This window comes from Sinohyriopsis cumingii, chromosome 7, assembly GCF_028554795.1.
Source record: "Sinohyriopsis cumingii isolate HCF-2022 chromosome 7, ASM2855479v2, whole genome shotgun sequence".
NCBI lineage: Eukaryota > Metazoa > Mollusca > Bivalvia > Unionida > Unionidae > Sinohyriopsis > Sinohyriopsis cumingii.
This window is the reverse complement of record NC_142967.1, coordinates 129,425,722-129,440,118: the sequence shown is the minus strand read 5'-3', so window position 1 is coordinate 129,440,118 and position 14,397 is coordinate 129,425,722. Positions and strand designations below refer to the sequence as shown.

At 38.3% G+C, this 14,397-nt stretch overlaps 1 protein-coding gene across 1 annotated transcript in view; it reads right to left on the bottom strand.

The window, feature by feature from the left end:
- Positions 1–552: 552 nt before the first annotated feature.
- The window catches only part of LOC149796112 (uncharacterized), a 54,081-nt gene continuing 40,236 nt past the window's right edge, over positions 553–14,397 (bottom strand). Inside the window, exons 4-5 of the mRNA XM_089964196.1 lie at positions 3,992–4,182; positions 553–3,438 (exon numbers count right to left, since the gene is read on the bottom strand). Coding sequence (XP_089820322.1) covers positions 3,082–3,438; positions 3,992–4,182 — 548 coding nt within the window. The 3' untranslated portion in view covers positions 553–3,081. The remainder of the gene's footprint in view (positions 3,439–3,991; positions 4,183–14,397) is intronic.

The following is a 14,397-nucleotide window of genomic DNA, read 5'->3' as shown; positions in this document are numbered from 1 at the left end:
TCTGTGCATGCAGAAGAGTATATCCGGAACCACGTAAGCGTTAAAGTTCGCATGGTCTTCACAGCCAGGTAGTACTCAAAGACTCTGAGAATACTGTATGCGTAAGAACAGACTGCATGGTAATTTTACGGGAATGTGCCAAATATTGCAAAACAGACAATACTAAGAAGGTTAGGAACAGAAACGCTCCTCAAAAGATATATATAAAATAAAGCTAAATAGATTTGTGGATTTCACCAATTTTGGTGTGTGTGTGTGTGTGTGTTGGTGTGACAGAAAAAAAGGAGAGAGAGAGAGATTTTCATTGCAGGGAAATGTAACTTACCTCAAGGACTAATTTCATCGATTGCACCTTCTGGTGATAAGACAAATTAAGCTTGGTACGCATGCATTAAACAAACTCAAATAATTTTAATATGCTCAAATCATGTTTATTGTTTATATCGTTTATACATTTTCCTTATTTTCTTTATTCTCTCATAAATACAATCTTGAATATTATTTAATTATTAATTATTTCTCGATTACAGACAGACTGAACTTGGACTACGATGAATATCTGCGTGTCTTTAATAATTGTCAATTTACATCATCCTTAAGTGTCTTCCTGTTGATTAAGAAGGGATAACTCAATTAATGAATGATTAATGGTGCAGAATTTAATGTAGAAGGGGCACTTTGGGGTTTATGAAGATTTAACATTACCGGTGTCACTATAGACCTATACGACTCATTGAACTGGTATAGCCTTGCTTAGGAATACAGCATGCTGGGGAGGATACACACGGAATCTAAACTGACTGGGGTCTGAAACCTAAATGAGCGTCATGGTAGCCCTTTAATTCATTAGACCCTCTGGTGCATCAGGTATCTTTTTGTTTTCAATCAATGCTTCTGTTCTCAAAAGCGATATTGGTGAACGCCACAGCAAGCATAGCTATCCTTTTTAGCATACGTGATTGAAAATCCAAAACTTTCGTTGGACCACTTTCAAACAGCCCTTAACGAGGAATTCAAGTAAGCAATTCATCTTCGTCTTCAGATTAAGATGCTCGACGTTTGCTTCCTATACCCTTTATTTAAAGGTCCATTTTTAACAGTAATTGCCTGGATTATTTTATGGAACTGTCTGTCCTTAATAAGTTTTTCATAATGCACGTCATTGAGGCAGTCATCTATACTGTATGATATAGAATTAAGATTGGTTTGTAAGTACTCAGATCCGTCAATTTTTCTCACAAAGATAAACATTTAGGCAAGCATTTCATTTAATTGCTGAGGGATCCTGTTGTACATTGATCTGGGTCTCACTTTATCTTGCAACAGCCACTTTTGGATATATTTCATATCTTTTATTTTTGGTGACTTGGTCTGTTTCTTTTTCTCTCTTTCCGTTATCTGACTGGTACCAATTTGTCACAAGACTTATCCCTGTTTCAGATCTGATTAGCAACAATATTTTCATCATCATCATCATCATCATCATCATCAGTCCCGTAGTCTGTATATACAAATACAATTTCCAAAGATAGCTAAACTGGCCATAATGTTAAATTTTCCAGTAATTGAAAACAACAGTATACTTAAACATGCAAGAGACCTTACCCTGTTTTATTACTGATTAAATTGTTTTCGATAAAGTTATGCAATGATGCAGTAACGTTCGTGGAACAACGTACACCTTCCTAGTTAACACAGTGTTCCAAATGCGTTCATAGAATAAGGCCAACCTTCGTAATATTTTATGTACACGGAAGCGAACTTCCATTTATAGAGTATTTTGGATATGTATTGGTCAGTCAGAATAAATGCTGGTCAGTTTAGATCAGATTGTGGTCACTCAGACCCAGTGTATAATGCTGACACATCCCAATTGTGCCCCATAATGTTAAACTGTTATATGCCCCTAGTATACATTGACCTCTTGGGAGACTATATTTTCTTCTGATCTACTGCAAAGCAATGTAACCGGTATGTATGTTCATGGGAGGTAATTTGATCGGTGTTCATTTCTTTACGTCTTTTAACTTTGGTGATTAATATAAGTCTTCAAGAGTTGTACTCTGTTAGGACCTACAGTCTGTAGTAAATTTCCAGGCAATAGTCATTCTGGAAATTTTACTGGATTAATTAAGAATAGTTTGTTCATAGTAGCATTCTGAGAATTATAAGTCACGGCTGAACAATATTCCTCAAGTAAACAAACAATTTATACCATAATGGAAACAAGACATTTGTCCGAACTGTGGTAATAATTGATTGCACGGTTGTATCGTAACTAAGACTACTATTGTATCGTATCTAAGGGAATTAATTTATCAATTTACAACGTTCTGATCGGACATTTGACTGCACTCATTTGTTTCTTTATCTTTTTAATTGTCTCCGTTAATGCCAGTCTTAAAACGATAATACTGCACTGTAAGAGACACGCCTTTCATTATATGCCGATCCTTCTGAAATGTCTGTAAGTATTTCATATTCCTTATATGTAGAATACGTACACGTGTTCTTGAAACATTCGATTATCTCTTTATCCAAAAAGCAGGAAAGAATACAATAGCCAAACATTTGTGCACTGTCCCCGATGCTTTGACCTATACAACATAAATATCTTTATTGAAGGAGACTTTAATAAATCGGATGGTGCTCCAAAATCCTCGGAGCCTAAAAAGTAACCACAGCTGAAAATAATGGGTGTTTTCATCCCTGAAATCTTCATCCCAGAAATCTACGTTCAGCTTCCGCAGCCGACGTCGAGAAAGATACTGTATATAAATAAACTGTTTATTATGTTGCCATGAGTAAGACGGTGAAATCAATCTATGTTATGTGTATATGTTTGAATGAACAGACTGATAAATGGATTGATGACTAGACCTCTTCCAATATCGACAATAGTATATTTCGATATAAAATATCAGAATGTTTTAATTTAGCTCACAAGGTCCGTAAGTAGCAATTGTGATTTATATACAATCTGCTAGAATAAAGTTTGTATCAATATTATGGATTTGTATTTTTTGTATTCGTCTAGTTTACACTACTACGTTATTTCCATTAATGGCCGTTATAACACTCTTATACTGTACTGTAGGATATACGTGTTTCATTATTCGCAGATCCTTCTGATGTAGGAATAAGTCGTTCATACTCGACCTCCTCAAATGTAGGAGAAATACATGTATGTTTTATATGTCCCATAACCTCTTTATCCAAAACGCAGAAAAGAATGCAATTGCCAAAAGCCTGTGCATTGTCGCCGATGCTTTGAAGAATTAACAAGACATCAGGATCATAAATACCTATCCAAACTAACAGGAAACGGATGGTGCCCCAGACTCGAAGGAGCCATAAAAGCAACCACAGGTACAAATAATGGGTGTCTTCATCCCTGAAATCTGCATTCAGCTCCCTCAGTGGACGTCGAGAAAAGTACTGTAGAGAATAAATGTTAAGTATATTACGATAAATAAGATCGGTGAAATTAGTCAATATCGATATATGTATGTATGGATGGATGGATGGATTGATCAATGGACTGATAAATGGATGCATTATAGGCAATCTTTGAGACTACTGACAACAAAAAATTAGTCAATATGTATGTATGTATGGATGGATGGATGGATGGATGGATTGATCATGCATTATTGGCAATCTTTGAGACATCTGACAACAAAAACTGATTCGTATCTGACGGGAGCGTCGAATATACTATAAATTGGAAGATTTTCAAGCACCTTTGAGATTTAATTCTACATTTTTGGCCGGAATAGTCTAAAACTCGTAAATGTTCCGGCAAAATATGCTGCAGACGAATCCTAGAAATTAGTTCTACAGTGGGTTTATTAAAGGAATATACATATCACCTCGTTATGTTCCTTTTTCTTTTTCTATTGAATATTCATGTAACCCTATCGCGAACCAGTTAATGTGGATTGTATTTTTGCTCGGTTCCAAAATAATCATTGGATAGACTTCAACTCACCAGTTTTAATTTCAGCAGGACGAGGATGGATAAGGACAATATATAGCACAGCATTTCCCAACTCTTTCCTGCAATTAGGATCCATGTAGTTCTCTCTGCAGATGCTAAACTATCACTTATAAAACACCACGTTCCTGTTACTGAGCTTGGGCCTATAACGTTTTCGAGACCTGCCACCAATGTGATTATCCCTGGAATGGAAATACATTTGCATTGTACGAAATATTTTGTATTCTTGTAAAAAAGAAAAATATCTGGAGGTGAATAATTCCAATGAATCAATTTTCATAGCATCGACTGGAAACATAACCAAACTATGGTTGATTTGTCATGGAACGGTTAATAACGTCGTCATGAAACCGGTTAATCAATCGGGATTTCAATATTAAAAGAAAATTGTATAGCAAATCGATCACATTAAAGTTAGGAATATAAGCCCTACTACCACCCGAATCCAGTCCTCGCAAAGATGAAATTTCGTCCTTTTTGTCTATAAGATATAGCCAGAAGGCAATAGCTCTTGCGCATTACATCACCTTGCCGGCTACAAATAAAAGCGCAACGTCGTATAGCACGAGGCTCCCACTGTCGGGCGAAAGGGAGGGTATTGAATTAATGTCATAGGGCAAGTGTCCAAGCCGAAGATTATGTTCTAAAACATTTGCTTTCTCTTTAGAATACATTTCCTGCTCACATTAACGTTAGGAGAATAGATAATAGACAGAGGTGTGTTAAATAACAAACCTATACCCCAAGGAACCACTGTGTGGAGAATACTGGATTCCAAATATGAAGGTAAACCCTCTCTCTAAAACAGTGAGCAGAGTAACCGGATAGAAAAAATAATGAGATTTTCTTAACACATAACATTTCTTGGAAAATCTAGCGAAATCTGCGCAGAGAGTTCGTCCTGAGGCTTTGATTGTCACTTTAGGTCAGGTAGCCGCTTGTACAACTGAACTTAATTACACGGAATTTTGTATTCGTATACCTGAACTAAAATGTTCCCGGGTTTCGATTCTGCTTACAAAGTTACCATTGAGTGATTTATTTACGTCTAAAATTATATCAAAACACTGAGTTCGGTTCACGCCATGCTACACGAGCGAAGTGCATCCTATGAGAAAACAGATAAACTTATACTTTCTGGTTCTGGATTGCACCATAGCCAGGTACTCATAGACTCGAGAAGGACAGTAACATCACAAAACAGAAGGTTTTGTCAAGAAGCTGTCCACTTTATTCGAGCAAAAGTTTCAGCTGTCTAGGCACGTGACATATAAAAGTCAATTGCTTTCGCTATCTATAGTGTGTGATGGAGTTGTTCGATATATTGAATGTTCTAATATTTTTTTCTAAATTTTACAGATGGTCACACCTGTGTCATAGACACTATAGTCTGCTTTATATTTAGTCATTCTTATAACTGAACATATGAAATGAATTAAATGTTGCATTATTAAATGATGAAAAAACGTTCGCGATCTTTAAGTTCTGTATCATTTTTTATGTCGGATACAGATTCATATAGGAACCTGCTTATTATGGTAATAATCTTGAGCTGTAGTTCCGATAAAATGATTTAATACGTAATAACAAACTCCACGTGCACACATACGCAACGCTCAAACCAGTATTTGGAGATGACGTGTCGGGCGTACAACACGGCTTAAGTCAATAAAATTTCATTTGTTCGAATGTCTAACTGTTTGGATGTTTGGCTGTCTATGTTTCGAGTTGTGATTATGTGTCTGAACGCAGAGGCGTGATTTTAGCTGTATAGCTAGTATCTTGGATGCAGAGTTGTATGACTCTGGGGGATTTTGAATAACCTTTGTGCTGCTGTCGGTGATGATATTGGCCCGGCGGCTGATAGTGATTATCTCGTGTTGAGAGACCTAATCTTTGGTACCAACAGGTCTGTAGCGAATAAGGATGGCTTTTATGGGAGCCTTCGACAGACTGGGAAGGGGTGGTCATAAGTGGTAGCTCCTTGATTATCCGAAGGAACGGTCCGACTAAAGAGATTTCATGTTCGTCAACTGGACGCCACAATTCATATGTGCCATTTTTATTGAACTTTTTAGTATTACTATATGAGTGACTACTCTAAATTCATTTAATATTACTAATATATATATATATATATATATATATATATATATATATATATATAAAGAGATTTTAATTCGTACTTTATGGAGATTTGAACCCAGGTCCGTGGTTAAACGGCACACGTCACCTTGCATGTATGGACTAGCCCATATTCCATCAACACTAAGTATACATCACCAAAAATGATTTTACTGAGTCGGTGTTATATGCAGTCGTGCGTAACAGATACACTTGCATGGCGACGTAATTATTAATTAATTAATCCTGTGCACCTTGATTTTTTTTATAGGAATCAGGAATAATTGTGAAGATAGATCAGAAATATATAAGACTTTGTTTATATGAAACGCAAATGGACACTGTATAATGACGACAAGCACCGTTCTTTTAATTCTTGTTTCAATTATGCAAGTTTTCGTAAGAGTCCTTGAGAGAAGAAGCAATTAATAAGTATACGTCCATTAGATATAGCAGAGTGGATAATCATTAATTTAAATGGTCGTTACCTTGAAGATTATGTGATTATATTTAAGGACTTGAATATTTAGTTAATTTCATCGGATAATGGGAAACTTTCAAGGACTTCATTGATAACCTACATTCATGAGATTTTACTGAAGTAAAAATAATTGGATTATTACCTGTCTTCAGTTCAGTGGTGTCATTACGGTAACACATAACAACTTTAGAAGCTTCGTTGAAAAGATCTTGGAATAGTTATCGGATTGTGAGAGATTGAGAGTATCACACTTGTTTTTAGAAGCCGTTTGTTTCAGAGAAAAAATGTTATATTTATTGTGGGTTTTTATGTGCTGAATTCAAATATGACAATTAAAACAACTGATTGGCTACTGTTTTTAAGATATTTCTTTTACGTTTAATATCTTTGTATATTGTGTAGATAGTAGAGTTTTAATCGTAAATTGTAAACCTAGGTCTTTTCATGTTTTATGGCTGTTTTACATGACAATATTTCACCTGTCCTGTTTATGTAACACTTTAAAAACAGCAAAAGAGTTATATAAATATATTTATTATGAAACAAAAGGCAAAGAACTATTATGCATATATAAATACATAGTTTAGTCCTTATTGAGTGTCTACTTGGGGCTTCTTAGCTTGTCTCTTTTATTCCTTAAAAGGATAAATGAGGCATCTCTTGTCACCGTCCAGCAATAGTCCGCAAGCATTGATGGGCTCCATTTACCCTGACAGCGTCTCCCCATTGTTACAATGTCCGGTGAAATCGCTCACCGTGCTCCGCAGTTCGATGAAAACAAATCTAGATGCGAACACAAACAATGTATCTTTAGCGACACGTTGCAACTGATGCTTTTTTATACCTTGAGGTGATTTTCCACAAGTTCCCTATATATGTCTGTCTTGTTTGCGAGAAAATGTGTTACCACTAACTGGAAGGCTTTCCGTGCCGTCTTTGCCTTGCCACGAATTGTACGGCGAAATGCATCATCTCTAAGAAGTTCACGAATCTGAGGACCAACAAAGACATCTTCCTTCATCTTAGCTTCCCTTAACCTTGTAATTGTCTACGGAACTACTTGAAAGCTATTTGTGTTTTGTCCATGGCCTTTACAAAGTGATTCATCAGAAACCCAGCTTCATGTGCAAGGGTGGTAAAAAAAATCTTTCTTGATTCAACAAGTGGTGGATGATGAATACCTTTACTCCCAGGCTCCAATTACTGGTGGAGTGGTCTACTTCTCTTGATGTAATAGGAATATCTCGCACGACTATCTCATTCGCAGATAAAACAGCAATATTTGTGTATCCAGTCAGGAGACAAGCAAGTGAGCTGGAACCTTCAAATCGCCACAAAGCTGCCACTGATGTTGGTCATAGTTTATACACCTCAAAAGTTGTTTTATTTTGTTATATATTTTTTTCATATGGACAGCGTAACCAACTGGAATTGATTTACGACTGGTCTTCGATGAATCAATGGGCAATCTCCAGCCATCTGGATCATGAACGATGTTGAGGGCTCCAATCACACCATCGATATTGTTGCAGGCTACCCTGTCACCTTCCATGAAGAAGAATGGGACAAGTTCCTTTTGTAGGTCACGGAACGTGGAAACCCTAACAACAGTTGCCAGGAGATTCCACTGTTTTAGTCTGGAGCTCAACAGATCTGTCTTACTCTAGTATGGTTCCAAATCCCTGATAAGGTCATTCAGTTTACTTTGTGTTATGAGGTGTGGTTTAGGAGAGGAGGAAGGTAGAAAATAGGGGCCATGTCACATTGATGGTTCAGGACTAGAATATCATACTCTTATTCTTCCTCGTCTGACTCAAGTGAGAATGATTCGGGTGCATTAGGAACTGGCAGTCCTCTTCCGTACGGTACTGGGCGTGTAGCTGACGGATTTAGATAATGCACAGTCCACGTTTTCTTCTTTGACACACCTTTCCCAACTACAGGCACCATGCAGTAGTAACAATTGCTGATATGATCTGCTGGCTCTCTCCAGATCATTGGCACTGCAAAAGGCATATATTTCTTTTTTTTCTGTTCAACCATTGGCGAAGATTCCTATAAAATTGTTGAAGCATATGCGTGGGAACCTGTCCTGATATCTAATTTTTCAACCAAAATAACGGTGATAGGCTTTCTTGGCAATAGTGTTTATACTGCGCTTTTCTGATGCAAACGTCACTCCACCACAAACACAGCTCAAGTTATCTGCATTGTTCATACAAGTACACGGCATCTTGGCTCACTTTGGCCAACAGACATGTGTCTCTTTCTAATATCAAACACTGATAGACGAGAGCACTACACTGTATGATTTACAGAGCTGATACAGGGCAATTTGTTCAGCAGAGTGAATTAAGCTTAGTTATGATTGCATCATCAATGACTTCTAGGAATAACATGATTCAATTCATATCATGTATGACTCAATACCAGCTTCAGATTGCTTCATTCTTTGTTTTGCCTAAAAAGCAAGTACTGCCCAAACTCAGTTATATGATTTAATAAGAGATCCAGTCGAAGATTTTAGTAATTTATGGTTTAAATTGAAGATCCCTTATATTTATAACTCAATTATCCTCCGCCATTCCCAAGTCAGGGGTCGTATATACTGACGTAGTATCATATCTTTAAAACTAGAGCCAATAAATAATTTTAAACATTTTTATTCTACGTGACCCTGAATTAGTAAAGTTTGACTACATTTATTTTGGAGGCCTTTCGGCTGTTGACTAGTGTAATTAGGATTATTATGATTACATATTAAGAAAGCATACACTAAGTTATTTTTAATACTTTCGCGTTGTTGATATATATTTATATTTTGGAAACCTGTAATGCTTGTTTAGGTTTTAAATAATCTTGTTGCTTAAGTTTGAGCCCCCAGACGTAACACTACTGACGGCAATCAATTCTTGACTACGCAACTAGTTGCGTCATTAGGGCCACCGAGACACCCGATATAAACAGTAGGCTAAACCAACAAAGACGACAGGTAATTCACGGGCTCTGCAAGCCGAAGTAAACACTAACATCGGTTTTGTATGAAAGGAGCTTCAGCAATCTTCTGACCAAATGCTCGAACATTTTGGGAGTCAGTCAAGTCAGAACCATGAAAAGATTCCACAAAGGAAAACAATTCGGTGATAGGGAAACGAAGGTGGACAGTGTGTGATTTCAGCTGGTTGTAAAAGACCAATCATCAAATGCCCACATAACTCTTAAATCTGATGAAAAACACTGGATAGAAGGATAAATATGTAGGGAGAATTTATTCCCTCCTTGATAATGAATGTGCCAATATACTGAGTCAGCCTGGAATATGTCTGCTCTGGATGCCGATGGTGCGTTGTGCGCACCAATGATCGAATGCCCAGACCTAAATGTAGAGTTGGGATGACTTTTAACCGCTGTTTGAAGAGGTAACAGCACAGCAGATGGCTGAAATTATGAGGTCTGTCTCTTAATGAAGATGATTGCTCCAAACCTACAGGCTTTGAAGATAGTTTTCAACTCCAGAGGTTGTTGTGAGACTACCGGTGTCCTCCGGTACCCCAATGGTAGTTGATGGTGTCGAAGTCCGGTAAGAAATGGGTTGCTCAACCACAAGTTCTTGTCTTTGTGCATATAGTCACATCCGGGGTATCTGTTTGAGATGTATTCCTGTCCTGAGCCAATCTTGGATGTGTCGCTGGTCTAGCAATGGTACTGTCTCACTAGTTACACTGATCCTCTAATCTAGTGACATGGAAAAGGGACGCCTTTGAGATAGCAAGGTCATCTGCAAAGGGATAAGATCTGCTACTGCATGTAAAAGTTGTAGAAACGTCTTGGTTGTGATCTGTTTGTGTGGGAATTGGATTCTGTGAGGACCACGATTCGGACCACCCGAAGGTGGTTATGACCTACCAGGTTGAAGTGGGTGAGAAGGTCCATATACAGATGGATAAACCAATGGGATGGACAAAACAATGGAAATTTACAATGATCAGAAGGCCTAGATGATGTAACCGGGAAATTAGATCGTTCTTCCAATCACGAGAATGGAACTGTTCATATGGTTCTTGAGAATGTCGTCCAACTACGCCATGGTGAAATAGATGGAGTCGTTCGAAACATGGGATACGATACAGTGTGAGTAGTTTCTGAAAAGCCCAACGACTTATGTTCAGTCATGGAGAGAGATCGAAGCTAATAACAATCACCTCGGTATGTAAACCACAGAAATTTCTGTAAGGAGATGTGGACGGGAACTTGAAAATGTTCGTCTGTCTGATCGTGAAAGAAAGTATATTCTTTCGGACTGAAGGAGAAGCCGACTGATCCTGCCGTTTCAACTCGAAAATGTTTTAGGAAAAGACTTAAGATTGTGGACACCGGTCAGTCACCAAAGTCCGCATCTAGACGATCCGCCAGATCTCTTGCTAAATAAGTGTGTTCTCTACAGATTCCGACGGTACTTCCGTCTGAAAAGGAACGGGAGCGAAAGTAAAGGTTTTGGGAAATGAAAACCAAAGCCTCTCTGAGAAATTTATGATGGATCGCTTGCTTGGTGGAAAGAGACCAATCTAACTCAGTTTGAAGACTCAAAGAAGAGTTTATCGCCGATAGTTGTCTGCGTTCGTTTGAGTGAAACGAGTCAACGGCGAGCAAGCGCAGGCGTGGGAGTAGATGAACTTTGTTTCCTATCCCCGACCGGACTGGCTCCGAAACTGATTAGCAGATTGTCTTCATGCTTAGGATTGGCATCGCAGCTCGCTTTTTGATTGAATACCGAACGATCCCGTACCTTGTTTTCTCTGGTCACCACGTCATTGAAAGTGAATCAGAGTATGATTGATAGGACGATGGTTGCTGCTTATAGAGATGGAGGCAAAGTCAGACTGACCGCAGTGTAGAACTTGTCTAAAGCCGGGAGGTATGTGAAGATGGAGTCGAATCGGACCTTATGCCAGCAAGATTCTAGAGAATGCTGGTGGTTGACTCTCAGAAAGGAATGCTTTGGCATTGACTGGTTCACTGATGTTGACGGGTAGACTCGAAATGTCTTTCCGACTTTTTCCCCGACTGTGGGGAAGGATATAAGTAAGAGCTGACTTCTCCTCAGCAAACCAACTGAGGAATTATCCTGTATTCAGGTGTAGAAGAAGATGTGGAGGACATTCTGAGTTTGGTAGCACCCCATAAATTACTAGTGTCGAAGAGGGTAAGCCGTGAATAAATGGCTAGCCGTGTCTGCAGTATATAGGTTTCGAATCTGTAGGGACGACTTGTCGAAATCAAGACATACAATATGCGTGTCGGGCGTACGGACGGCAACGTAAAGCTGAAATGCCGGAGTAATGGAAATGTTAGTGGGACGGACGGAACTATAAATCAGATCCCTGGCAATTTTAAGCGTCTTTGGCTCTAGTTGACAGGGCATAGGACGATATATAATGGAATACGCAAGGTCAATGAACAAATGGACAGCATTTTAGGTAACCGATACGGCATTAAAACTGAAGTTCAGCTAGAGAGCAAGGATCGAAAGGCGCATGGCTGGACGTTACGAGAGACCATATAGTCCTATCCTGGGCAAATCTTGGTTGTGTTGCTGGTCTAGGAATGGTACTGTCTCACTAGTTACACTGATCCTCTAATCGAGTGACATGGAAAAGGGACGCCTTTGAGATAGCAAGGTCATCTGCAAAGGGATCATCAGAACTGAGGTGCGAATAGACGGCATGGCTCATTCAAATCATTTTAAGCCACATGTTCTCGCACTTGCAGGCCCGAAGACCAAAATGATGAATGGGGTTGGGGGTGAGCGTCGGAGTGGGGATAGGGGTGGGCTAACGCCACCTGTGCTGCTTAGGATGGGGTTGAAGCATTCCCAAAGAGTTGATTTTCTCGCCTAAATCAGATAAACGGAGGGACGTAGAAATGGGCATTTAAGTTATTTATAAACTCCAATCGCCTGGATGTACTTTCCTGACTGTTATGCTCGGGTATGCCTAGAACTGGCTGGAATCTCCCATAAAATAGCAAAATTCTCCAGATATAACAGTGTCCTCGGGATGGCTAATCTACATTATCAGTGTTCTCGGTTCTTTCATTCCGTGTGCTTAAAACACCAATACTCTTGATCCTTTGATTTCCCACTACACTCCCTGTTTCTTGCGATTTTGCTCAGAACTGCCGAACAACTATTTTCCGTCTAACTTGCATACATGATGCACGTAGCTGACGATGTGCACTTTGTATATGCCAGACATGAGTGATGAGAGTTCTCACTTGCTTGCATTCTTATATTTATAATACTTAGTCGTCACGGTTTATTCAGAAACGACAAGGTAAGAAACAGAAAAAATTGAAATTAATAGTTAACTGCGTTAGAAATGTCAGAGATACCCGCTATGCCAAGAATGATAAATGAACAGACAATTTGCGCGAACCCGAATTCAACACGTTCTAATAAAATGTAACCGTGTAGAGGTAAGCGGTCAGAGATTACAGAAGCTAAATCAGAACAGGTGTAAATATTTATGGTCAAAATTTAAAAAATAATGTATGCCACCTGTAGTATAATCATTAATACATCAGAAAATGACAAAATCCTCAATAGATGTAATAAAGATAGCACAAATATTCACTTGGTTTCGGGAGGCGAACTGAGCGATGTTGTCAATTCAAAAGCTTAAACTATTGCCAAATCTATGACTAAAAGTAGTTAATTGGCAAGAGTTTTTACATTTTGTCTATGTATTATAGACCGACAAGATGAAGTTTCGATTTTGGGATGGCTGAATTTGGGATGCAGTTGGGCTTATATTCCTAACGTTAATGTAATCGTAGAACGTATTCGATGTAAAAACATGCGAAAATGCACCTTACCCGGAATTCCCCAGCATACTACATGGTACAAGAACTGTAAAATAGCAGACCTGGTTCTGTGGCTCCGGAATTGAATGGCTACCATCATGTGAGCTGTTATTACCAGTGTCCAGAAAAATGACGCCATTGCAGCGAAGGTTGTAATGTAGCCTTGGACATAGCAAACAGCGTTTTCCGCCGTACCATTGTGTACTAAAAAGTTAATCGTTCCAAGCAAAGTTCCTGATGCATTTAAGACGTCTGCCAGTGTAAGCCATAACAGAAGTTTACGAGTAAAATTCCGTACAGAAGGTACTAACCAGTACGTCCAAAATATTATGAAACCACCAAATATTGACAGAGAAGAAAAACTGATGGTACAGCCTGCAGATGCATACTGTATGTCACTGATATTCATACTTGATGTTTGTCAATGATATTAATTGGAACGTGAATCTCGATACGTATTGCGCAAAGCGTGTAAATAATCCGTAACACGTGATTTACCGAGCCAAAGGAAGATTTATTCTAAGACCTGTGTCAGCTTTCTTCCAGCATATACTGTTTATTTTGTACCCGACTTCACTTCGATTCAATCACATACAAATCTGAAGTTATCTATTTCTAGAGATCGAACGCGAATACGCCAGTAAAATTGAGATTTATCTCATATACAGCATATACAAAATGTAGATAGTTTACACTGTGCGTCAAAGATAATTGCTACATTATATCACCGCACATATATCCGAACAAAATGTCCCTTCTTTTTGCAATTCAGTCACAAAATCATGTTCATAGTCATTGTAAGTGATTCGGATACACCGAAGTATAAATAAAAATTCTGTGTAAACAATTATAAAAATAAACTTTATGATCTCTTTTTTATTTAGTTTAGTAACTTTGGTTTTTCTTTATAAAGCTGTTTCATTTCATCAGA